This window comes from Cajanus cajan, chromosome 6 (genome assembly GCF_000230855.2).
Source record: "Cajanus cajan strain Asha chromosome 6, NIPB_CcT2T_4, whole genome shotgun sequence".
NCBI lineage: Eukaryota > Viridiplantae > Streptophyta > Magnoliopsida > Fabales > Fabaceae > Cajanus > Cajanus cajan.
The window spans coordinates 6,063,699-6,083,810 of record NC_138522.1 but is presented as its reverse complement, the minus strand read 5'-3'; the positions used below and the strand labels follow the sequence as shown (position 1 = coordinate 6,083,810).

At 29.8% G+C, this 20,112-nt stretch overlaps 1 protein-coding gene across 3 annotated transcripts; it reads right to left on the bottom strand.

Moving 5' to 3' along the window:
• Positions 1 to 2,127: 2,127 nt before the first annotated feature.
• On the bottom strand, positions 2,128 to 8,694 carry LOC109807385 (mediator of RNA polymerase II transcription subunit 18). 3 transcript variants are annotated; one of them, XM_083076592.1, is made up of 6 exons: positions 8,312 to 8,694; positions 5,453 to 5,503; positions 3,880 to 4,047; positions 3,316 to 3,373; positions 2,869 to 3,225; positions 2,128 to 2,343 (listed from the first exon to the last, which is right to left on the bottom strand). In XM_083076592.1, exons 2-6 carry the CDS (start codon positions 5,481 to 5,483, stop codon positions 2,241 to 2,243), a joined length of 717 nt encoding a protein of 238 aa, XP_082932718.1. In that variant the 5' UTR covers positions 5,484 to 5,503; positions 8,312 to 8,694; the 3' UTR covers positions 2,128 to 2,240. The 3 variants fall into 3 exon arrangements, with proteins under 3 accessions (XP_082932718.1, XP_082932720.1, XP_082932719.1); XM_083076594.1 differs by having other exon boundaries at positions 3,880 to 3,979; XM_083076593.1 differs by lacking the exon at positions 8,312 to 8,694 and adding an exon at positions 5,788 to 5,903 and having other exon boundaries at positions 3,880 to 3,979.
• Between the last annotated feature and the right edge of the window lie 11,418 nt (positions 8,695 to 20,112).

The window sequence follows — 20,112 nt, the reverse complement described above, 5'->3', positions numbered from 1 at the left end:
TTTTAATAAATTATACCTATTAATATAATTTTATTGTAATTATTATTATTTACAATAAATAATGTTATACACATTTTTAATCCAAGAGTAAAAGTGTAAATTTATATTCATCTATTAAATTTTTAATTTTTATCTATCATTAAATTTAAAGTAAATATTTAAATTAAATTAATTTTAAATTAATATTTTATATTTATTTTTTTAGTTAAAATTTATATATTTATCTTTTAATTATAATAATTATAAACTTTATTTTAACCTAAGGGCAAAATAGTAATCTTACACAATTATCAATTAAAAAATTCAATTTATCTATCACATCAATCAATTCACTCAAACTTTCTCTACACTTTCCACTCATTTTTCCTTAATCCATCCAAACAACCTTACTTTCCACTCACTTTCCCTTCAAATCCCTCATTTTCTACTTCCCCTTTTCCATCCTCAAATCCAAACAAAGCCTAAGTGTAGAGGGGTTGCCCATCCCCATATTAGGAAGCAATTATGTAACTTGAAATGTATAATCCACTCTTCGAAACATGTGATCTCCCATTTTCATTGTGTAGATTGGCATGCAATGTGTGAATTGTAGAACATAGTTTCTTCATCAAGTTATTAGAATGGAGAACTTAGAAATACCTTGTGAATTAGGGTGGATCGGTGAATTATTTTGGAAACGGCCGGTACCAATATGAAACAATAACAAAAACTTAGTCATTAATAAAAGGTGATTAATTATTGGTGCTTAGATATCAATAAACATATTAACCATTTATTTATTATTTTAGGACTTCTTTTTTATTAGTTGTCATACAACCAAATTTATTAACTATTTAGATATGCTTATTAGTTGTCTAGGAGATGTTCTAATTAATAATATTTATTGATCAACATTAAGTATAACTAGCAAAGAGTTATTTATTGTATTCAACATATGTTTGTCCATGAGTAAATTTAGATAAAATAAGGACTGCAACAAGTCTTATGTATGATGTCACCAACAAAAGACCTATTTAAATATTGTGTGTTTAGTTTATTAATTCTTTTAAATGATTTATTTGTAGGGATGTATACAAGTCAATTTGAGTCAAATTTGATTAAACTCATTACTCAAACTGATCAAAATATTTTGGATTGAGTTGAATGGTGCAAATTTTTTTTTTATCAAACATGAATTAAACCAACCTAATCAATGATAAGTTGAGTCCATCAAATCTAATAAAACTTCAATATTGTTTTTAATTTTTCAAAAATTACAAATAATAACAATTAAATAAATGAATTAAAATTTATTTAAATACTTATTTAAAAAATATCACATCAATGAGTTAAGTTATCAAATTTGTTAATTTAAACGTAAACTTATTATTAGAATCAAAAGTCATTCAATTTAAACATAATAATACCAACATCTAAACAAAAATATTTGGGTCTAATTTGGTCGAATTAACGAGTTATCAGAACCTCTAAACACCTTTGGTTAATTGGCCAAATAGTGATTGAAACAACTAATGTGCCACGAAGGCACGAAGCTTCGTCAAGGCGTAATGGTCTCGAGGGGCACAACAACTTGAAATTTTTTTCTCTGCTTGTTTTAAGGTGTTAAAATAAGCCGATAGTGGCGCTTTCACTGCAATAGCATGAGTAGGTGCCACTTTAATATCAATTAAATAAAAGATAAAACATCCACCGAAGAAAACTTCCATACTAAAATAACAAAAATAATGTAAAATAAATTATGTCCAGAACAGTCAAAATAGGTGCACTTTGATGGACATCTTTACTTTATCTTCAAAAAAAATTATTTTTGGAAATCTGATGAAAATAATCCAAAGCTGGAGTTAGGTTTGGATAGTTTAAGGAAAGACCCAACCAATCCAGCAGAGGTTGGCTAAGTGGGAGAATTAAGTAGTATATACAAAGTCTTAGGTTATAAGTTCAGTGTCACCATTGTACAATAAGAAAATAAATAATAAAGACCCAACCCACTCACGTCCTAAAACTAATATTTTCTTTTCTTTTCTTATCATTAAAGCATGACACTATTCTACTCCCAAACAACTAAGAACAATCAAATTGCGCGTGTATATGATCGATCATAAAGCAAATAAGCAATGGGAAGGCATGTTCCAATGTCAATTTTCACATGTTCTAGTCTTTTTATTGCATTTAAGCAAGTGTGTTTACAAAGGTAACATTACAGAAGCAAGTGTGTTCAAAAAGATAACATTGCAGGCACACTACAACGTCGTACCCCCACCATCAGACATTAGAGCTGCAGCAGCTGCAGCAGCAGTAGGAACAACACCGGTTGAAACGCCTGGTTTGGACAGGTGGAGAAGCCTGGGAATTTCACACCAAACAGTCACATATACCAATGATCTATGTCAAGGAAAATAATAAGAGGTGATAACTGTTAACTAAAGGTTTATTTAGATAAACTTTTCCAGAAGTACTTTTAAGAAATAAAAATTAAAAAGAAAAAATAAAATAAATTTTTCCATAAATTAAAGCTTGTCTACATAAGTTAATATGTAGAAATGATCTCATATAACTTTTCTAAAATCTTCTTTTTAACTCATACATGGATTACTTTTAACTTAGAGAAGTTTATTTTGATTTTTTATTTATTTATATAATTTTCTCTCTTATAAGTGTTTTTGAGGAAGCTTATCCAAATAAACCTTAATTTTAATATGACAGTAAGACCTTAATCAATCATGACTGAGTGATATCAAACAAGCATGACGGTAAATTAAGAAAACAGTAACACCCCCCAATTACTAGCAATATATTAAGATTCCTCCAGTGCAAAGATTTGTATAAAAGATTCTTAATATGCAATTGAGAAAGAAAAAAGATACTTACGGTGCAAGGTATTCACAAAAGGATGACATAGCAGTAGCAACTTCAGTATAGTTTTCAGAAGTTGCGGGTGCTATTACTTCAACCATCTGTATACCAAGTGTTACTGGCACGGCCTCATCAGTTGCGTGCAGCTTCAGCATTTTATTGATTGATGCAACCGTCACAGTGATTTGTGCACCCCTGTAGAAATTGAAGGAAAATCCCACTCTCAACAGCTCATGGTCAAACTTGTACCCCAGTGCATAAAACAAGCGAAGTGCATTCTTGCTTGTTTTGCTTTCCACCATTGACCTAACTAGAACAGAAACTTGCTCTGCACCTGCACCCCTCATTGCACCACCTACATGTCTAACACTCCTGAACAAATCATCAAGCACATTAAATGTGTATATGGTTGCGGGAAAAATTTCTAACAAGTGATTAACAGTAAAGTTGCAATTGATTTACCATGAAGGTTCAGATTGCTCTAGATCACACAAGAGTCGAACCTCTGAGGCTACAGTACCTATAGAAAAAGTCCATATAATCATGATTAATTGGAGAAAGGTTAAAATGATATACTTTTAGAAAACGAAAATTTACACCAAAAAATTCAAAAACTAGACAAAAATGTTGAGGGAATCGTTAGATTTGAAAACATTTCTTCTCTATCTTGAAGATGCAACACAGAATAAACCTCATCTTGGACAAACATAAATTTCTTCGGAGAACAGAAACAATAAAACGAAACCATGAGATGTAAATTGAAAGCCAATACAAAAGAGCATAATAGGTCGTAAAAGGAGCATGAAGCATGCCATTTGTACGATAGTCCACAGGAAATGCTAAAGACTACACTTGATGGACATTTGAGGAACAAAATAACACAGCTCAAGGAGCCAAGTCACATCAAAATGTTTTGTTTTGTTTACTGTTTGGTGGTCAATGCATAGCATAAAATTACTTCCATAACAACAAAAATGGAAATATTGTTGGCCACAAAATAGCAAAATATTCAAATAAAACACTCACCCAGATGTGGACCACTCTTAAGGCATATTTCATGTATCCTCAATCGTTCTCTCTGAACACCACATAGTCCTTGAAGAAGAATCTCTAGAGCCTCAACATGCTGCAAAAGATAACAAAACATTAATTGCCATGGTTGTCTCACACAGCCTTTCCACAGAAAGTTTCCTTCTGAAAAAATGTAATACTAACATAACATATCTTGATTATCTTAACACAATTTATATTGAATATTTGAAATCCTAGTATTTGAAAACTGTGAGAAAAATTGACTATTTATGTATGCTAAGCCTATATTCTCATATATTAAACTTATTATACTCAATTATTAGTGTGATATTTGAATACTTCCATGAAATAACAAAATATTTTGGCTCATGGCATGCAAATGTTCAAATAAATACCATCTTGTGATAATAGAATTGATTCTATGGAGCTTAGAACAGGTCATTATTTGCGTACCACATTGACATGTTCAGATAATTGAATAATTGGTTCTATATGTTAGCTTCTCAAGCTTGGATGTTAGCTTCAAATAAGTTTTTGCTAATAAATGATCAACCCTTTATCAGATAAACATGATAGAAATACTATAACTACTTGTGCAAGGTAACAAGAAGTTCCATTCATCTTTATTTAGTAAAAAATGCATAACAGTAAAGATAGAAGCAGAATTTTGCAGTTAAGCCTTTACCACATGTTTAAAGCATCCAGAAGTGAGTTAAGGGTACACTAGTGACAGGTGACAACTCACTAATAAAAGTGGAAAGATAAAGGAGGGACCAGGGAACTGTTGCTTCACCAAGAAAGATCAACAGAAGGTGCCAACCAAAGGAACTATAAAAATCACCCCAGCAACTTGCTTCGATAGTTCCTTTGGTATGGCACTACAGACAGATTTAGGATTAAAATAAATAATTTTTTTTTATATATTTCAATATGATTCCACTCTGCATTTCAACAATGATTATCACATTCAAGGAAACACAGCCAAGGTGTGGGGGACTACTCAAACCATGCAGATAATGTGACTTAAATTATATGAAACTTATTCTTTTGATTGAAAACATGTTTGGATACAAGTCAGAAGTGCTTCTGAGAGATTCTTTATTGTAAAAAAAAACTCCTTATTTTAAGTAGAAAAGCTCTCAAAAACACTTCTGAGCATGTAACCAAAAAGGCTCTAAATTCATTTCTTCTATGGACTTAAGTTTTCTTCTTTGTATTTATTTTGAGGAAGGGGTTCATTCATGTGCCTACGCAATATTTTGCCTTAGTGCCACGCCATTTGGATTACTAGAACGTTAAGCTACCTTTCACGGGTAGAACTCAAATACTAAACGCAAGCAACACATGAGAAATCATGGCCAACATTCTTAAAACAAAAGGGAAAATGGAGATTATGGCATCGCCATTAACATGGAGCACGATGAACTATAAGAGCAGCATCTAAAACTTCAAACAGCAAGAGACCAACACGAACACGAACGCTAAGCCAAATCAATTTAATTCCATAACATCTCCCATATAGTTCAAAGAAAGAGCAATTAACATTTCAAAGAAATCAAAACCTCACCTGAGTCTCTATAATTCCCTGAACCACACATTCCATATCTGCTACGCTCAGCTGCATTACACAAGAGATGCACGTATTATCCACACAATTTAACACATGCGATAATTCCTCCAACATTTATATAAATAAAAAATAAAAAAAGAACGTAATTCATTCTAACACGAAATTGAACACACAATGACCTAATACATCATCTAAATCATTCCAATCCTTGAGAAAATAAAAAAAGTAAAAAAAATAATAACACACTTGCTAAATCACGCATAATCAACCGACTGTAATTTCGCAAAACATGACATAAAAGAACAAAAGAATCACAGACAAGAAACACTCACAAGCATCAAGTTTCGTTCTCTGATTTCATTTATATTAGAAAGCTATGGCTAATCGGCGAGGATGCAACAGAATACGAAAAGAATGATGCGAAAACCCCAAACTCAAAGCATAAGAAATGTGAAGGATTGGTGTTCACAGAAATTAAAATACAAAGTTAATTGACCTCTTTAGTGTGACACCCTTACTACCCCAACACATATATCGAAATAATATAATAAAATTAAGAAGAATAATCTTAATCAAAGTTGGTAAAAGGGTTCACGTAAAACTTTATAACTGTAATTTCTCAAATGACTGAAGAATAAAACTTAAAAGGTAAAATTAAGAGTTTACAGATTTTCAAAGAAATTACATTCATTACAATACCAAATTCATATAAATATTCTATCCTAGAAATCCCCTGTCCCGATGTCACACTATCAGAGCATTCCCAGAATTTAACTGTTGGCATTCTAGATGTCACTCGCCGCCGGATCTTCTTCACCTAAAATATCCACAGTTTATACGCTGAGAAAAGAAAATATCTATATGCAAAGCATAGTAGTCAATCCCGGATAGCGGCGCGGAGCGGCCGACCCTAAAACTGGGATAGCGGGATGACGCGGAGCGGGATAATCGCTATTTAAATATTAATCTATATATATTAAATAATTAATAATATATATATAAAAGCTAAAAAAACAAAAATAATTAATAATATATATATTATAGAATCAGAAATTAAAAAAAAATATGCTGCTGAAATAGAAATAGAATTTTCTGAAATTAAAAATAAAATTTTCTGAATTAAATTTAATCAGAAATTAAAAATAAAATTTGCTGAATTAAATTTAATCAAAAATTAAAAATAAAATTTTCTGAATTAAATTTAATCAGAAATTAAAAATAAATTTTTATGAATTAAATTTAATTAGAAATTAAAAATTAAATTTGCTGAATTAAATTTAATCAGAATTTAAAAATAAAATTTGTTGAATTAAATTTAATCAGAATTTAAAAATAAATTTTGTTCAATTAAATTAAATCAGAAATTAAAAAAAATCAGTTGAAATATGTTGCATGTTGCATAAAAGGCATCCTCGAAGGAGAATAGAAGGAGAATAGAAGACAAACGCGCGTCGAAGCTTTCGGCCACGTCGGAGCTGCGTCGGACCTGGAGGCGCGTCGGAGTCCGAGGTGCGTCGGCGATGGAGGTGCGTCGGAGCCGGAGTTCGTCGGAGCTGCACGCTGCACGCTCGATAGCCAGAGAAGAAGAAAGGGAGAGACGAAAGGAGGGGTTTGGTTTGGATGAGTCTGAGGTGAAAGGGAGGATTAGGGCAAAAAAACCCCATTGAAAAGACCGACTTACCCTTAATGAAGGGTAAGTCTGAAATCGCGCCGCGATTCCGCGATTTGGGCCGCTCTGCTCCACCTCCGACGCGGCCGCTCCAGCCGCTACACAAATCTGCTCCGCTCCAGCAGCCAGATTGCGGGGTGAGGCCGCTCCGCTCCAGAGCGCCGCGATAGCGGCCGCTCCGGCCGCTATTGACTACTATGATGCAAAGTACATACAAACACATCACAATATAATTCATCATAATTCATTATTTAATAAAGTATATACATGCATATTTATATATAAATATCAATCATTCATCATTTCCACATATCTCATTTCACATACATATCTCAATCCATCATAATCCACACCAATCATACGATTTACACATCATTTCCACATCCATGATTCATGTCAATCTCACAATTAACACTATGCCAAGACCTCGCCACATCTGACACAAGTGATACGAGTTAATTGCCTCACTCAACTCACACCAAACCAGGGGCCACGCCCTCCCTGTAGCATCACTTACCCAGGAGCCGTGCCCTCCCTATTTATTTTGGTGTGAGGAACCACAATCACATTACAATCAATACAATCTCTTGCAATTAACCCTATGTCAGGGCTGCCATAAGCGACATAAGTGGTGGTGTTAACTGTCTTACTCATCTCACACCATGTTAGGGTCACGCCCTCCCTGTAGCACCACTTACCCAGGGGCCGTGTCATCCCAAGTCATCGATGTGAGGCATCACAATCACAATCATAATCACATCCACACGACATCTCATCTCATTATTCAAATTCATATCACGTACGCAATTTCATATCACATACATAACAGATAAGCTCAACAAAGTAGGGTTTACATACCCATCAAGCAATTCACATCAATATTATCCATCCTTAACAAGTAATATAACAATAACATTCATAAAATTAATATGATAATCAATAGAATAATCAACAATAAAACCCCTACTTATTCCAAATCTAGCTCACCACATTTTACCATTTATTCTTCCTCCCAGATCATCATTCCTACACTTTGGAATATTTATAAACCTCAACACAGATAATTTAATGGAACTAATAATTCTCCAAATAAATAATTATAAAATTAATCATGATTTTAAAGAATTCTTCCTCTACCCAATTCCCTCATGTACTCTACATATAAATAATCTCCTTTTTCCCTGTACCTGGATAGATAGTAACTTGGGCAGAACCTCCTCTCCTCTTTCGTTAAAGAGTAACCGAAACTCGGACAGAACCTCCCCTTCTCTCTCCTTAAACGGTAACCGGAACTCGGGCAGAACCTCTTCTTCTCTTTCCTTAAACAGTAATCGAAACTCGGGCAGAACCTTCTCCTCTCTCCTTAAACGGTAATCGGGACTCGGGCAGAACCTCCACCTCTCTCCTTAAACAATAACCAGAACTGAAACTAGAGCAGAACCTCCTCTTGTGGATTCATCTTTCTCTCTTTCCTCTTTCTCTCTCTCCTCTTCTCTTTCTCTCTCTCCTCTTCTCTTTCTCTCTCTCTCTCTTCCTCTTTCTCTCTCTAAAATTTCACTTTCTTCTTCTGTTACAAAATTTTCACCCTCCTGTCCCTATTTATAGGCAAACTGGCGCACCCAGAACGGCCCGTTCTGGATCCTTCAAACATGGGTAAATTTTTCAACTGGAACGGCCCGTTCCAAAACTAGAACAGCCCGTTCCAAATCCCAGCAGAACGGCCCGTTCTGGGCCTGTTCTCCCTCTAGAACGGCCCATTCCAAATCAGAACGGCTCGTTCTCCTCGTTGGAACGGCCCGTTCTCCTCGTTGGAACGGCCCGTGCTCCTCGTTGGAACGGCCCGTTCTGGGGCCGTTCTCAACCTAAAATTTCAGTATCCTTTTATTGATTGGAACGGCCCGTTCCAATTTTGGAACAGCCCGTTCCAAGTTACCCATTTACCCTTCAAACTTTAATAAAATTGCAAAAATACCACTAATATTTACAAAAATACCCCTAAAGCTTAATAAATTTACGAAAATACCTAATAATAATATTAAAATAATAGGGTGTTACATTTAGTTTCTGCACTGATGAACAAGAAGAAGCCTCTGTGCTCTTGCGATGATGGAGATTCTTCAATATTCGCAAGTAACAATCCGTTACACGAGCACCGCGAGTCAGGTATATGAACTTCTTTCGGTTTTATGATACGACGTCGTCTGTGCGGTTACTAGTGTTGACTCGGCCTTTTAAATGGCTCATAAGTCATAATTACCCTTCTCTTATATTCAATAATTTTACATTTTTATTCTTACTTTTTACCTTACGAAAAACAACTCAAAATTGTGTAGTAAAAAAACTAAAACGCTCGCGCACTCTTCAAAATATGTAAGTTTGTGTCTGGGTAAGGAATTTTTAAATTTTAGATAATTTAAAATTCTTTACTTTTAATTGAAATTCTTTTATTTTTTAAATATGTTATTTAGATGGAGTAATTTCTAAATTTTGGATTTAAACTATTTTGTTTGGATATAATACTTCAATTTTCACATAAGCAACATTTCATTTTTAAATATTCATTCAGGAAATTAATATTTAATATTAAACTTTATCTTTTGAAAACATCAAACATGAAAGATGAATATCCTCCTTCGATTCTAAGTCAATTCCATTCTATTTGACGGCGTTCAGTTAAACTAGAGGACAGCCTTTCCCAAGTGGCTTTCAAGTTTTTAAACCACTTGCTTGTTTGCCTTTTTCTTTTCTTTTTGGGTTCCAAACTTATGTATTATTGGTCGGGGCCCAACACTCGATGTTTGACTCCATACATGCATAGTATGTTTCTGAACCACAAACTCAACCCTAAAATCTTCATAAATCTAGAGGACCCTCTCATAAATACTTCTCTTACCTTCTTTTTTTATTATTTATTTCATAAATACTCTTAAACTTTTATTTCTATTTTTAACAAATTAATTTATATTTTCTAAAAATTAATCTTTATAATCTCTTTTCCTTCAACACACATTCCATTTTATTAATACTTACACTCTTCTACTCAATCTGATGTACATCGTTTTCTTTATTTATTTACATTTCTTTTGTTTTTATCGACAAAGTTGTTTCAATTTTCTTTTTTTGGAATAACATAAATAACATTCCTGATAATAATTTTTAAAAATATATATACTATTCCAAAAATTACTTTTTGAAAGTACGTTTTCAACAAAATGATACAATCTTACCTAAAAAATTAGTGGTAATCACTTCTTGAAAATCGAGAGAGACATCTTAAAAAATCACAATGGGTTAAAAAAGAGAATAATGAAAATGAAATAATAAGTTAGGATTTTAAGAATATTATCAAGCATAAAAGTGCAAAGTAAGATATATATATATATATATATATATATATATATATATTATATTTTAATGGGTTTTTGGATATGTAGTCGCTTTTGTTTTCTACTTTTTAGTAGACCATTATATTTCTAGGATGTGAAAAAAAAATACTTCTAATATCCTTTCGAAATAACTACTCGCAACCTTTTAATATTTTGTCTATGTATAATTATTAGAGATATGAAGAGTTTCGATTTCTTTAATAAAAAATAATAAAAATAAAGTGAGTGTCTTAATTGCTAGAGAAAAATTATCAACGGTTAGATAGAATTTTTTTTTATAGAAAAAGATAAATAATGGAGACGAATTTACTAAAATTGCCTGAAGTTGTTCTTATGTTTTGTAAATGTGAATTGAATATTACACAAGCAATGGATTTTGTGAGTTGGGCCTGAGGCCCTTCAACGTATATTTGTACGAAGGCAGATGATAAACACACCTCCACCCTCGTATAAACACACCTCTTTTTAAAAAAATATATATATAATGTCTAAATTACCCTTAAAAAAATGAAATTCCTAAATTTACACCCCCGTTCCCCGCACCCTCGTTCCGCGCACCCCCGTTCCCCGCATTCCACACCCCCCTTACCCGCACCCCCACACCTCACACTCCCTTATTCCTAAAGCCTCTTTCCGCTCAATGTCATCAAGTAACTTTAATAGTAATATGAATATACTTTTACAGTCATTCTGAATATAAAGAAGATGGGGGGTGCGGGAAAAAGAAAAAAGAAGAGGGGTGTGGGGAAGAGAAAGAACAGGGGGTGCGAGGTGCGGAAAAAAAAATGAGGAGTGCTAGAAAGAGAAAGAAGAGGATGTGGGGAAGGGGGTGTAACTTTAGAAATTTCATTTTTTTTAAGGGTAATTTAGATATTTTATATATATTTTTTTTTAAAAAGGGGGTGTGTTTATACGAGAGTGGAGGTGTGTTTATCATCTGCCTTGTAATAATATAAGCCCGTGTTTGGTTTTAGTCACATAGAATCAGAGGGCCATCTTTAGATATTTTCATTTACTCATTTTAAAACGTTACTTATTTAACACTTCCATATATATATATAAATTCTTTAAAAAGTTAAATATTTTAAACTTAGTCAAGATATGTTGATATCATAATCTCCCAATTTTTTGTATTACAAATTTGGTTCTTAAGTTTTTAAATTAAGCAAAGTCGTTGTACTATCACTCAAAATTAAACTGAAAATATTATCATGTTTATGAATGAAATTATTAAACAATTACTTAGTTGTGTAGAAAAATAATAATGTCAAAATTAATAATATAATTATTTTAATTAAAAAAATACAACATATATATAAAAGTCAACGTGACTAAATAATTATCCCCTCCAAACTTATATATTAGTAAAATAATTAATTTGACACAAATTAAAAAAGTAATTAAATACATTTAACTTTTATAATTTTATATAAAATATGTATTAGAGTTTATTAAAATATTTTAATTACATTTATCGTAGATTCTCATTTATTATCTTAGGAGTATTTTTGGATAAAAAATATTAAATAAAGTTGAATTAATTGAAACTTATTTACATTTAAGTAAAAAAATCAAGTACTTTTTTTTTGTTTATATATATATATATATATATATATAAAGAAAGTACCATGTAATGTCACTCATAGATACATTAATATTTATTATTATTTAATTTAGATGATATATTGATGATTAATCAACATTACTTAACTTAATTTTAAAATCATAGATCAAATTTACAATAAACAATTAGAAGATCAAAATTACACAATCAATGACAAAATTATAATTATAATATTAAAAGTGAATTTAAACCTAATTTGTAATAAGAACGATCAATCGATATATGAATCTTTATTAGGAATGGGGATTAAAGAACCAACACACCTATTGTAAAATGGTAATTACAGGATCAACCAAGTGTTCCAAAAACTAAATCCCTTTGCAGAGTGAGACTAATAGAAGTGCCATGTAGGAAGAAAAGCCAACATCCCATTTTGTGAAATCACTGGGTTGGTGTTCTTGTCCTTTACTTGGTTGTCTGTTTCAGTGTTTCAGTCACAACAAACATCGAGTTTAAGAAGCATTGGTCCTTCGTTTTCAATCGCCGAACTTAATGGCAAACATAAATTTCCATACCATTTTCACATGCATAAGTGAAAAAATATCACTTTCAAATGCATGGCCATTCCGTTTTGGTAGCTTGAATTATTAAGGATGCCGGTGCTTCGATATGTTTGTCCATTATTCGAGACCGAATTATTATTTTTATTCAAAGTGGGGTGGGGGTGGATTTTAAAAATCAAAGTTTATTTAATAAATATATAAACATTAAACTTTATATAAAATATTTATAATTATGTATTTTAAAATAATCTAAGAATTATCCATATAATTTTTTTAAGAGTATACTATGGAAAACATATTTTTGACATTTTAGATCAATTTTAGAAACATATAGAAATTAACTGATTGTTGAATATAGAATGATATATATTATTTGCTTTTAAAGTATTGTTTAAAATAAAAGATATTATACTTATTTTAGATATATTTTTTAAAATTCGAACGTTATGTCCAAAAATAAAAACTCTTAAGATGAAAGAATTGTTAAGCTTGTAGAATAGGCTCACTATCTTAAATGTGAGAGTGGGGTCATATGAGATATTGTGAATGTAAATATGAGAAACTAAATCATGTTAAATAAATTTGTTTATTTTTTTTAAAATTTATTTTATAATATTTATTTTATATATATTTTCTCATTGTTATTCATAAATAAGAGAAGAAAATTTTTATTTTTGTTCCTTGTAAGTAAAATATGTACTAGATTTGCTATTGTGAGAATTATTTATTGATTTGCTAAAAATTATGATACTAGACAAGATAAATATATTTATTGTATATTAGGATAAATATATTTGTTAATTGTTAATTTTTTTCTTTATTTTTAGTCCGCTTATAATACTGTTATGTAACATATGAAGACGTGATATTTGTTGATGTGATAAAAATGATGCGATATTTTTTTAATATGACACATGATGATATCATTATGATGTTATATTTTTGGTAATGTAACACATAATAATATTTAATGATAAAAATTAAAAATGAAATGTTAGGATTTTATTGGGATGATTCGATTTTTTTTTACATATAAAAAATGCTAAATTATATAAAGGAAAAAAATCATATTTAGAGCTTAATTAATTCACGACAAGATTATCAATTCGTATAACAAACAAAACTACATTTTGACCGAGCCAATTCACATAAAAGTATAAATCCACTTCCTATACATTTACCATTGTTCCAACATAAGTAATCAATCAATTAAATGATATTTTATAAGGATATTGTGTTAAGAAATAAACTTGTGTAACGATATCTGTGTGAAGTAATTTTCTTTTCAAAAGTAAGAGATTTAGATAGTCAAATCTTCGATTTCAGAGCCATGAAGTAAAAACTTTAACTCACGAGTTCGAAAGTATATAACAAAACTAATTGTGAACAAGAAAATCACCTCTTTAAAGTAATCAACAAAGGCATGCAAGTTTTGTTTAGCATATGCTTGTCACAAAATAACTACACTTATTGCCAATTTGTTTACGATATCATAGATTAACATAAAATCAACCAAATTAGCAAAAGAAAAAAAATGACCAAAATCGAAGTAAAGTAAATGACAAATTAAAACTTACATGTGACACTACCCTTGTAGATTTCTTCACCTACTGTGAGAGCATTCCACGCATCATTTGATGCGTACTCATAAATTCAAACGCATGAAAATTGTGCCATAAACAAAAAATATGGTTAACAAAGTAAAAAAATTATAATTATACTCATCATCATTTGATTCAGTCATTTCTCTTAGGCATGTTAGCTAGAAAAAATTGAAGAATAAAGGCTTGATCCTATTTGCACTATTAAAATGCAGTTAAGGAAGTCACAAATTGATTAACTCTTAATATTAATGGGTTCCCGTGATGGCAATCATGTATTTATGATACTATTCTTTAGGTTGGAAGCGGTGGTTAGACAAAGTTCACCCTAAAGCAACCACTCAAATATTTCAATATCAAACTTTGCAAACAAAGTTTTCATGCTTTACAGATTACTTTATTTGCTACCAATCATTGTTGAGAAATAGACAAACATCCAATATTGGAGTCTATGGATGTAATATTATTTTTTAAAAAATAAAAACTTCATATAAAAAGTCTATTCAATTTACTAGAAAATACATTTTAAATTTAAAATGACTGTAAAAACTTATCATCATTGTTGAATTTTTAAACTTCTCAATTACCTTTACTAATTATGAGAAATTTTGCATTATATCTTTATTTTTATTTAATTATTTATCCATTTTAGTTTAATAAAGAGATATAATATCTCTCCTACTAAATTGAGTTGTATAAAAATATTTCGATTATCATTTCATATTCAAGTTAGAGATTAAATCTTTGTCATGATCATTGATTAATGACTACATGTATTAAATTATTTGAGTTAATGACTTTTGGTAATATATCTTTATTTAAATTTTTTTGAATAAAATTTTTATGTGGCCAATATAAATCTTTGATAATGATCAGGGTTAACCTAGTGGTTGAGTGGGGAGGGGTTGGGGTTGTTAGAAACAAGAAGACCTAGGTTCAATCCTCATTGCGACCATTTTTGTAATCTTTCCTATCTTTATAAAAAAAAAAAAAACTTTGATAACTTAAATTCTATATGTATTTTTCTTTGCATTTACTTCATGCATGTACAAAAAAAGAACTAAGAGCTTAAGGTGGACATATGATCGTAAATACCTTTTTTTTTTTTTTTTTTAAGATTATATTGATAAAAATATCTCACTGTCTTCCTTTTTTTCAATAATGGATCCCTATCTAATTTTTACCTGATATAAATCGTTAGATTGACATAGAACAATTACACGATGTTTATACTGCTTCCAAAGAATCCAAACCACTCTATTTGTCCATAATATTGCGCTGCATTATACATATATATTGATTAATATGTTATCAATGTATAATATATTTATTAACTTCATCGATATTGAATGAGTTAAGACCTCTCGTCTTTAACCGTATTTTTCATTATAAATTTGATTTCGAAACCTTTCTTAAAAAGAAAGATTTTAGTTCCATTTGAACCTACAACTCCTTATAACAACACTTATTTATTGAAACGGAAGGATGGAGTACAGAGGAACAGAAGACGTACAGATATTTTATTCCTTGGTACATTTGTGGAGGAAAATTCATGGCATAGACATGAAATGTTTTGATATCTCCGACCATAGTATGATAAAAGATAAATTCTATTTATATACAAACTTCTTCTTTCAATAAATAAGAGAAAAAGTGTAGAATTGGGTAAAAAAGAAGAAAAGTGTAGAATTAGTTAAAACTAACACAATTGATGTAGCAGAGATGGGGGAAAATGTTACATATTTATATAAAAAATTTATATAATATGACATAAATATTTCTAATAAAAAAGTACGGATATAATAAGAATATTTTTTATTTTTTTTATTAATCAAACCAACTTTCTATTCCTTTTCATTCAAATTTGGACTAATCATGAAATTGCATAGATCCTACATTTTTTTGAAGTGGTCCAAACCAACCATGAGGGGAAAGACTTGAAGTCTTTCCTCAGTTTCCTGTCTGATTTTTTCTATGTAGAATTTAGTCATCGAAATCTTGGTCAACCGTAGAAATTTAAAATTCTTTGAATCTTTTGTACCAAATATAAAATCCTGTGATGTTATCTTCTGACAACTATATCACAGACTTCATTGGTTAAATATATTTGATCTTAATTAGTCATGATTCAAACAGGATTATCATGCCCATCAATGTCCAAAAGAACTTCCACATACAAAACTTTGCAGTACTTTGAATGATAGTAATAATGATTGTATTCGTTCTTAATTAAACAGTTCCCTTTAAATTGCTGGGAATTCAGGTCCTCTCATATTTACTCTCAAAATTTAATAAAAGACAATTCTAGTTCTCTCCAATTGCATTTAATTTGTACCCCCACTCATGCGTGAACCTAATTTTCAGTGCATACACGTTTAATTTGGCGCCTGCAGCGGAAGCAATTAATGGTTGTTGTATTGATACACACAACTAAATTTCAACATACGAATTTTGCCGCCAATCTTGGAATACAAGATTGACGTATGAGTCTAAAATAAAGAACTGGGGTATGGTAGGTGGTGTGTTGCTGTAAGCCCTAAGATATGATTTGTCATGTGTCAACAGTACCACATTCTTATCCCCAACTTCCCAACATGGTCCTACATTAAAAATAAATAAATTATGATACCATTTATCCATTATTTTTAAGGTCAATTTTTTTTTTTTTACAATATGCATCTTTTAAAGATAATTTTATTTGATTTGAATAAAATAATTAAATAATAATAATTCTTATCCTAATATTTAACACATCTATATACTTAAAAGTTAAAAATTCGAAAAACATTGATTAAACTATAATAATTTTATATCAGTTGACTCATACTTTTTTTTTTCTTAGATGGACTAGTCTTGCACCTATAGGAGTAAATTGTAGCTAAGTGATAAATGGAAAAATCAAAGGGCAATTTTGAGTTAGAAGTGCTCTATAAAAGGAGTTGCTGCTTGTGTAGCCGTTTCTCTCAATTCTCATGCACCATATAATAAACCAATCCGTCTCTGTGTTGAAGGAAATTAATACAGAATGGTGTCTAAAGTGGAAGCAAAGAAGAGGAAGAATAGGGTAGAGAAGGCAAAGGCAAAACAACAGTGGCAGAAAGAGATTGAGTGCAACAAAGGGAAAATTGGCAAGTTCAAGAGGAGCAGCTTCAATATGGAGGAAGATGGTGCTTCTTCTGCTATTCTTTTGCTTGCTTGCATAGCTTTGTGTACAAACTATGCATGCCCTCATTATAACTCTCTTTCTTAACAGAAAGTATCTACACACCGATATCATATGTCTAATTTCCCACCACCAATTCTCAGAATCTTCACTTTGCCTGTGGCTTGTACTGTACCATGGTATTTTAAGTTTCTTTTCTTTTCTTTTCTTTTTTTTAATCAAGAATCAAAATCCCAAAATATATAATAACGACTCACGCATCTTACTGAACCATATGTAATAGCTCTTGATAGCCCTTGATATAGTATTCTGGTTTTATGTAGCCTTTCAAGTTGCAACAATATTATGATCTCTATGTTGTGGTTTAACTCAGTGATTGTATCAATATTCAATAACTTGTAATTTGTAAATCATCTGGACATGGTATGGTTCTGCTCATGTATTCAATAATATCTATATATTTCAAGTTTTAAAGCTATTTTTTTTTTTCGATGATTTAATTACGTACGCTTGCTCTTATTCGGATCTATACATAGAACTTCATTCGGATAGAGAAAAACAATGAAAGACTAGAAGAAGGGAAAGGGAAAAATATGAAAATTGTATTTCCTTTTGTAAAGAGAAAACAGGGTCTGAGGAAAAAAAACAGATCACGTAAATTTTCCCTCCCACTCATGAGACGAAAATTGGAATAAGTAGGAAATGTTTATGAGATAATATGTTTATTTACTATTATAAATAGACAAATAAATATATAGCGAAGAGAAAAATAAGGAGGAGAGAATTTTAATAAAGAAATTAAGCAAATGAGAGATTTTTTTTCTTCTTCTCTATGTTAATAAAGAAAATAAAAAATATTCATGCAATTTTGGTCTCAAGTACCACATCAATATGTCAATTTTGGTCTCAAATACTACATCAATCATCAACATTGACAAGTTATTGGTTCAAGTAATGCTAAATTTAGTTCCTTTAAATAAAGTCTCAAATTTGAGTTTGTATATTAAAAAAACATAGCCAAGAAAAGAGATTCCATTAAATATGATTAATCAGATTTTTTTTTTTTTGATAAAAATTAGTTATTAACAAAATTGATAAATATCTTATATAAATAACGTGATTCAAAAAAAAAAAAAAATACTACACTAATACGTCAATATCATATGACCATATTAGTGTCATGCATCACTAACTTGTTATGTCAATAATTTTAATTAAAAAATTGATGAAAGAGTAATGAAAAATTAATATTACTTAATTGAAAAAACAGAGACTAAATATGTCATAATTTTTTTTTCGGATACTAAAATTAAGCAATTATGAAATTGTAGGAATCAAAAGTAAATTTAAGTCTAAAATAAATAATAAGTAAATTTAAATCTAAAATAAATAATATAATATTAACAATGTAGTAAAAAAAAAAAAAGAAGAGAAGAAAATAAGACAAAAAGGAAGATGAAAGACAAAAGGTGATGTATATTTATTTATTATATGAAAAACATATTAAATAATAAATTAAATGATTTATTTATTAAAAATATATTTATTTTTGTTATATATAATATGTATTTATATTATAATTTTAATATGTAAAATGACTTAATGATTTAGGTGGTGAAAGAGAAGGGGGTAGGTTATGGGTTCAAATTCCCTTTTAATCATTTTTATCATTTTGTAAATTAATAATTTTGTTGGGCAATAAGTTTCATAATTGAAAAGAAAAAAATAAATTACAAATTAAATATTATACAAAAATCAAAAGTAAATTTTACTTAAATATTACAATTTTGACAAAATTATTAGATCAAAATTATAAATTTTTATAAAATTCAATATGAAAATTGTAGAATTAAAAAATTTGGATACTGGTCAAAATAGCAAATTAAATATTTTAACCGAGAAAAAATCACTTTTTTAAAAAAAAATTAAAATGTCGTATAATATAAACATAAATTTTAAAGATAATTTTACCCTGCTTATACATTTTAGATGTTAACTTACTTTATAGTTTTTTTTTTCTTTTTAAATTTTAAAACACGATTACAAACGATGAATTTACCCCACAATTTAAGCTGGGCTTGCTGACCAATGGGCCGACTTATAACTTACGGCGGTTTACTTTTTAAAAAATCTTTTACTTAACTCAAATTACAATTTTTCTTAGTTTTGACGTCCAACTTAAGAAGAAGAAAAAGGTTTCCATTACTTATTGTTTTTGTAAACATTTTGAGTAGAAATTGAGAATTTGAGAGATTTACGTTAAACTCTTTTTTTTTTTTTGGACAAAGATACCAAATTTACTTAATTTTAAATACAATGGGACTTAATTGTTACTTTTTTATTTATTTATTTATAAATATAGAACAACCAAAATATTAATTTAAAACTAATCCTACAAAAAATAAAGATTTTGAGTGAAGTTTTCATCGAGTAGTTACACTATTTAACCAAACATCTCATTAATTTAAAACGAGTTTGTTTATAAAGCAAACAAATAAATAAGTAATCATTCTTAATTTAGTTTTTGACATATATATTAACTCTAGCAAAATAAAGGCACTCGATTTGATTGAATATTGTGGATTTAAGAGTAATAAAATTGCATTGCAGTTTATAAATAAAAAAATCGTATAAATAAAATTATTGAATTATGTTACATTAAACGAAGAGGATCTACAGTTACCAAAATAAATAAAAAAATACAAATATTT

Excerpts from the sequence above, each read along its gene's own strand:
- LOC109807385 (XM_083076592.1), bottom strand. The coding sequence starts at position 5,483 with ATGTGTGGTTCAGGGAATTATAGAGACTCAG. Across the intron at positions 3,374-3,879 it reads TAAGAGTGGTCCACATCTGG|GTACTGTAGCCTCAGAGGTT; the intron begins GTGAGTGTTTTA and ends CTTTTTCTATAG. Across the intron at positions 2,344-2,868 it reads TTTTGTGAATACCTTGCACC|GCTTCTCCACCTGTCCAAAC; the intron begins GTAAGTATCTTT and ends TGAAATTCCCAG.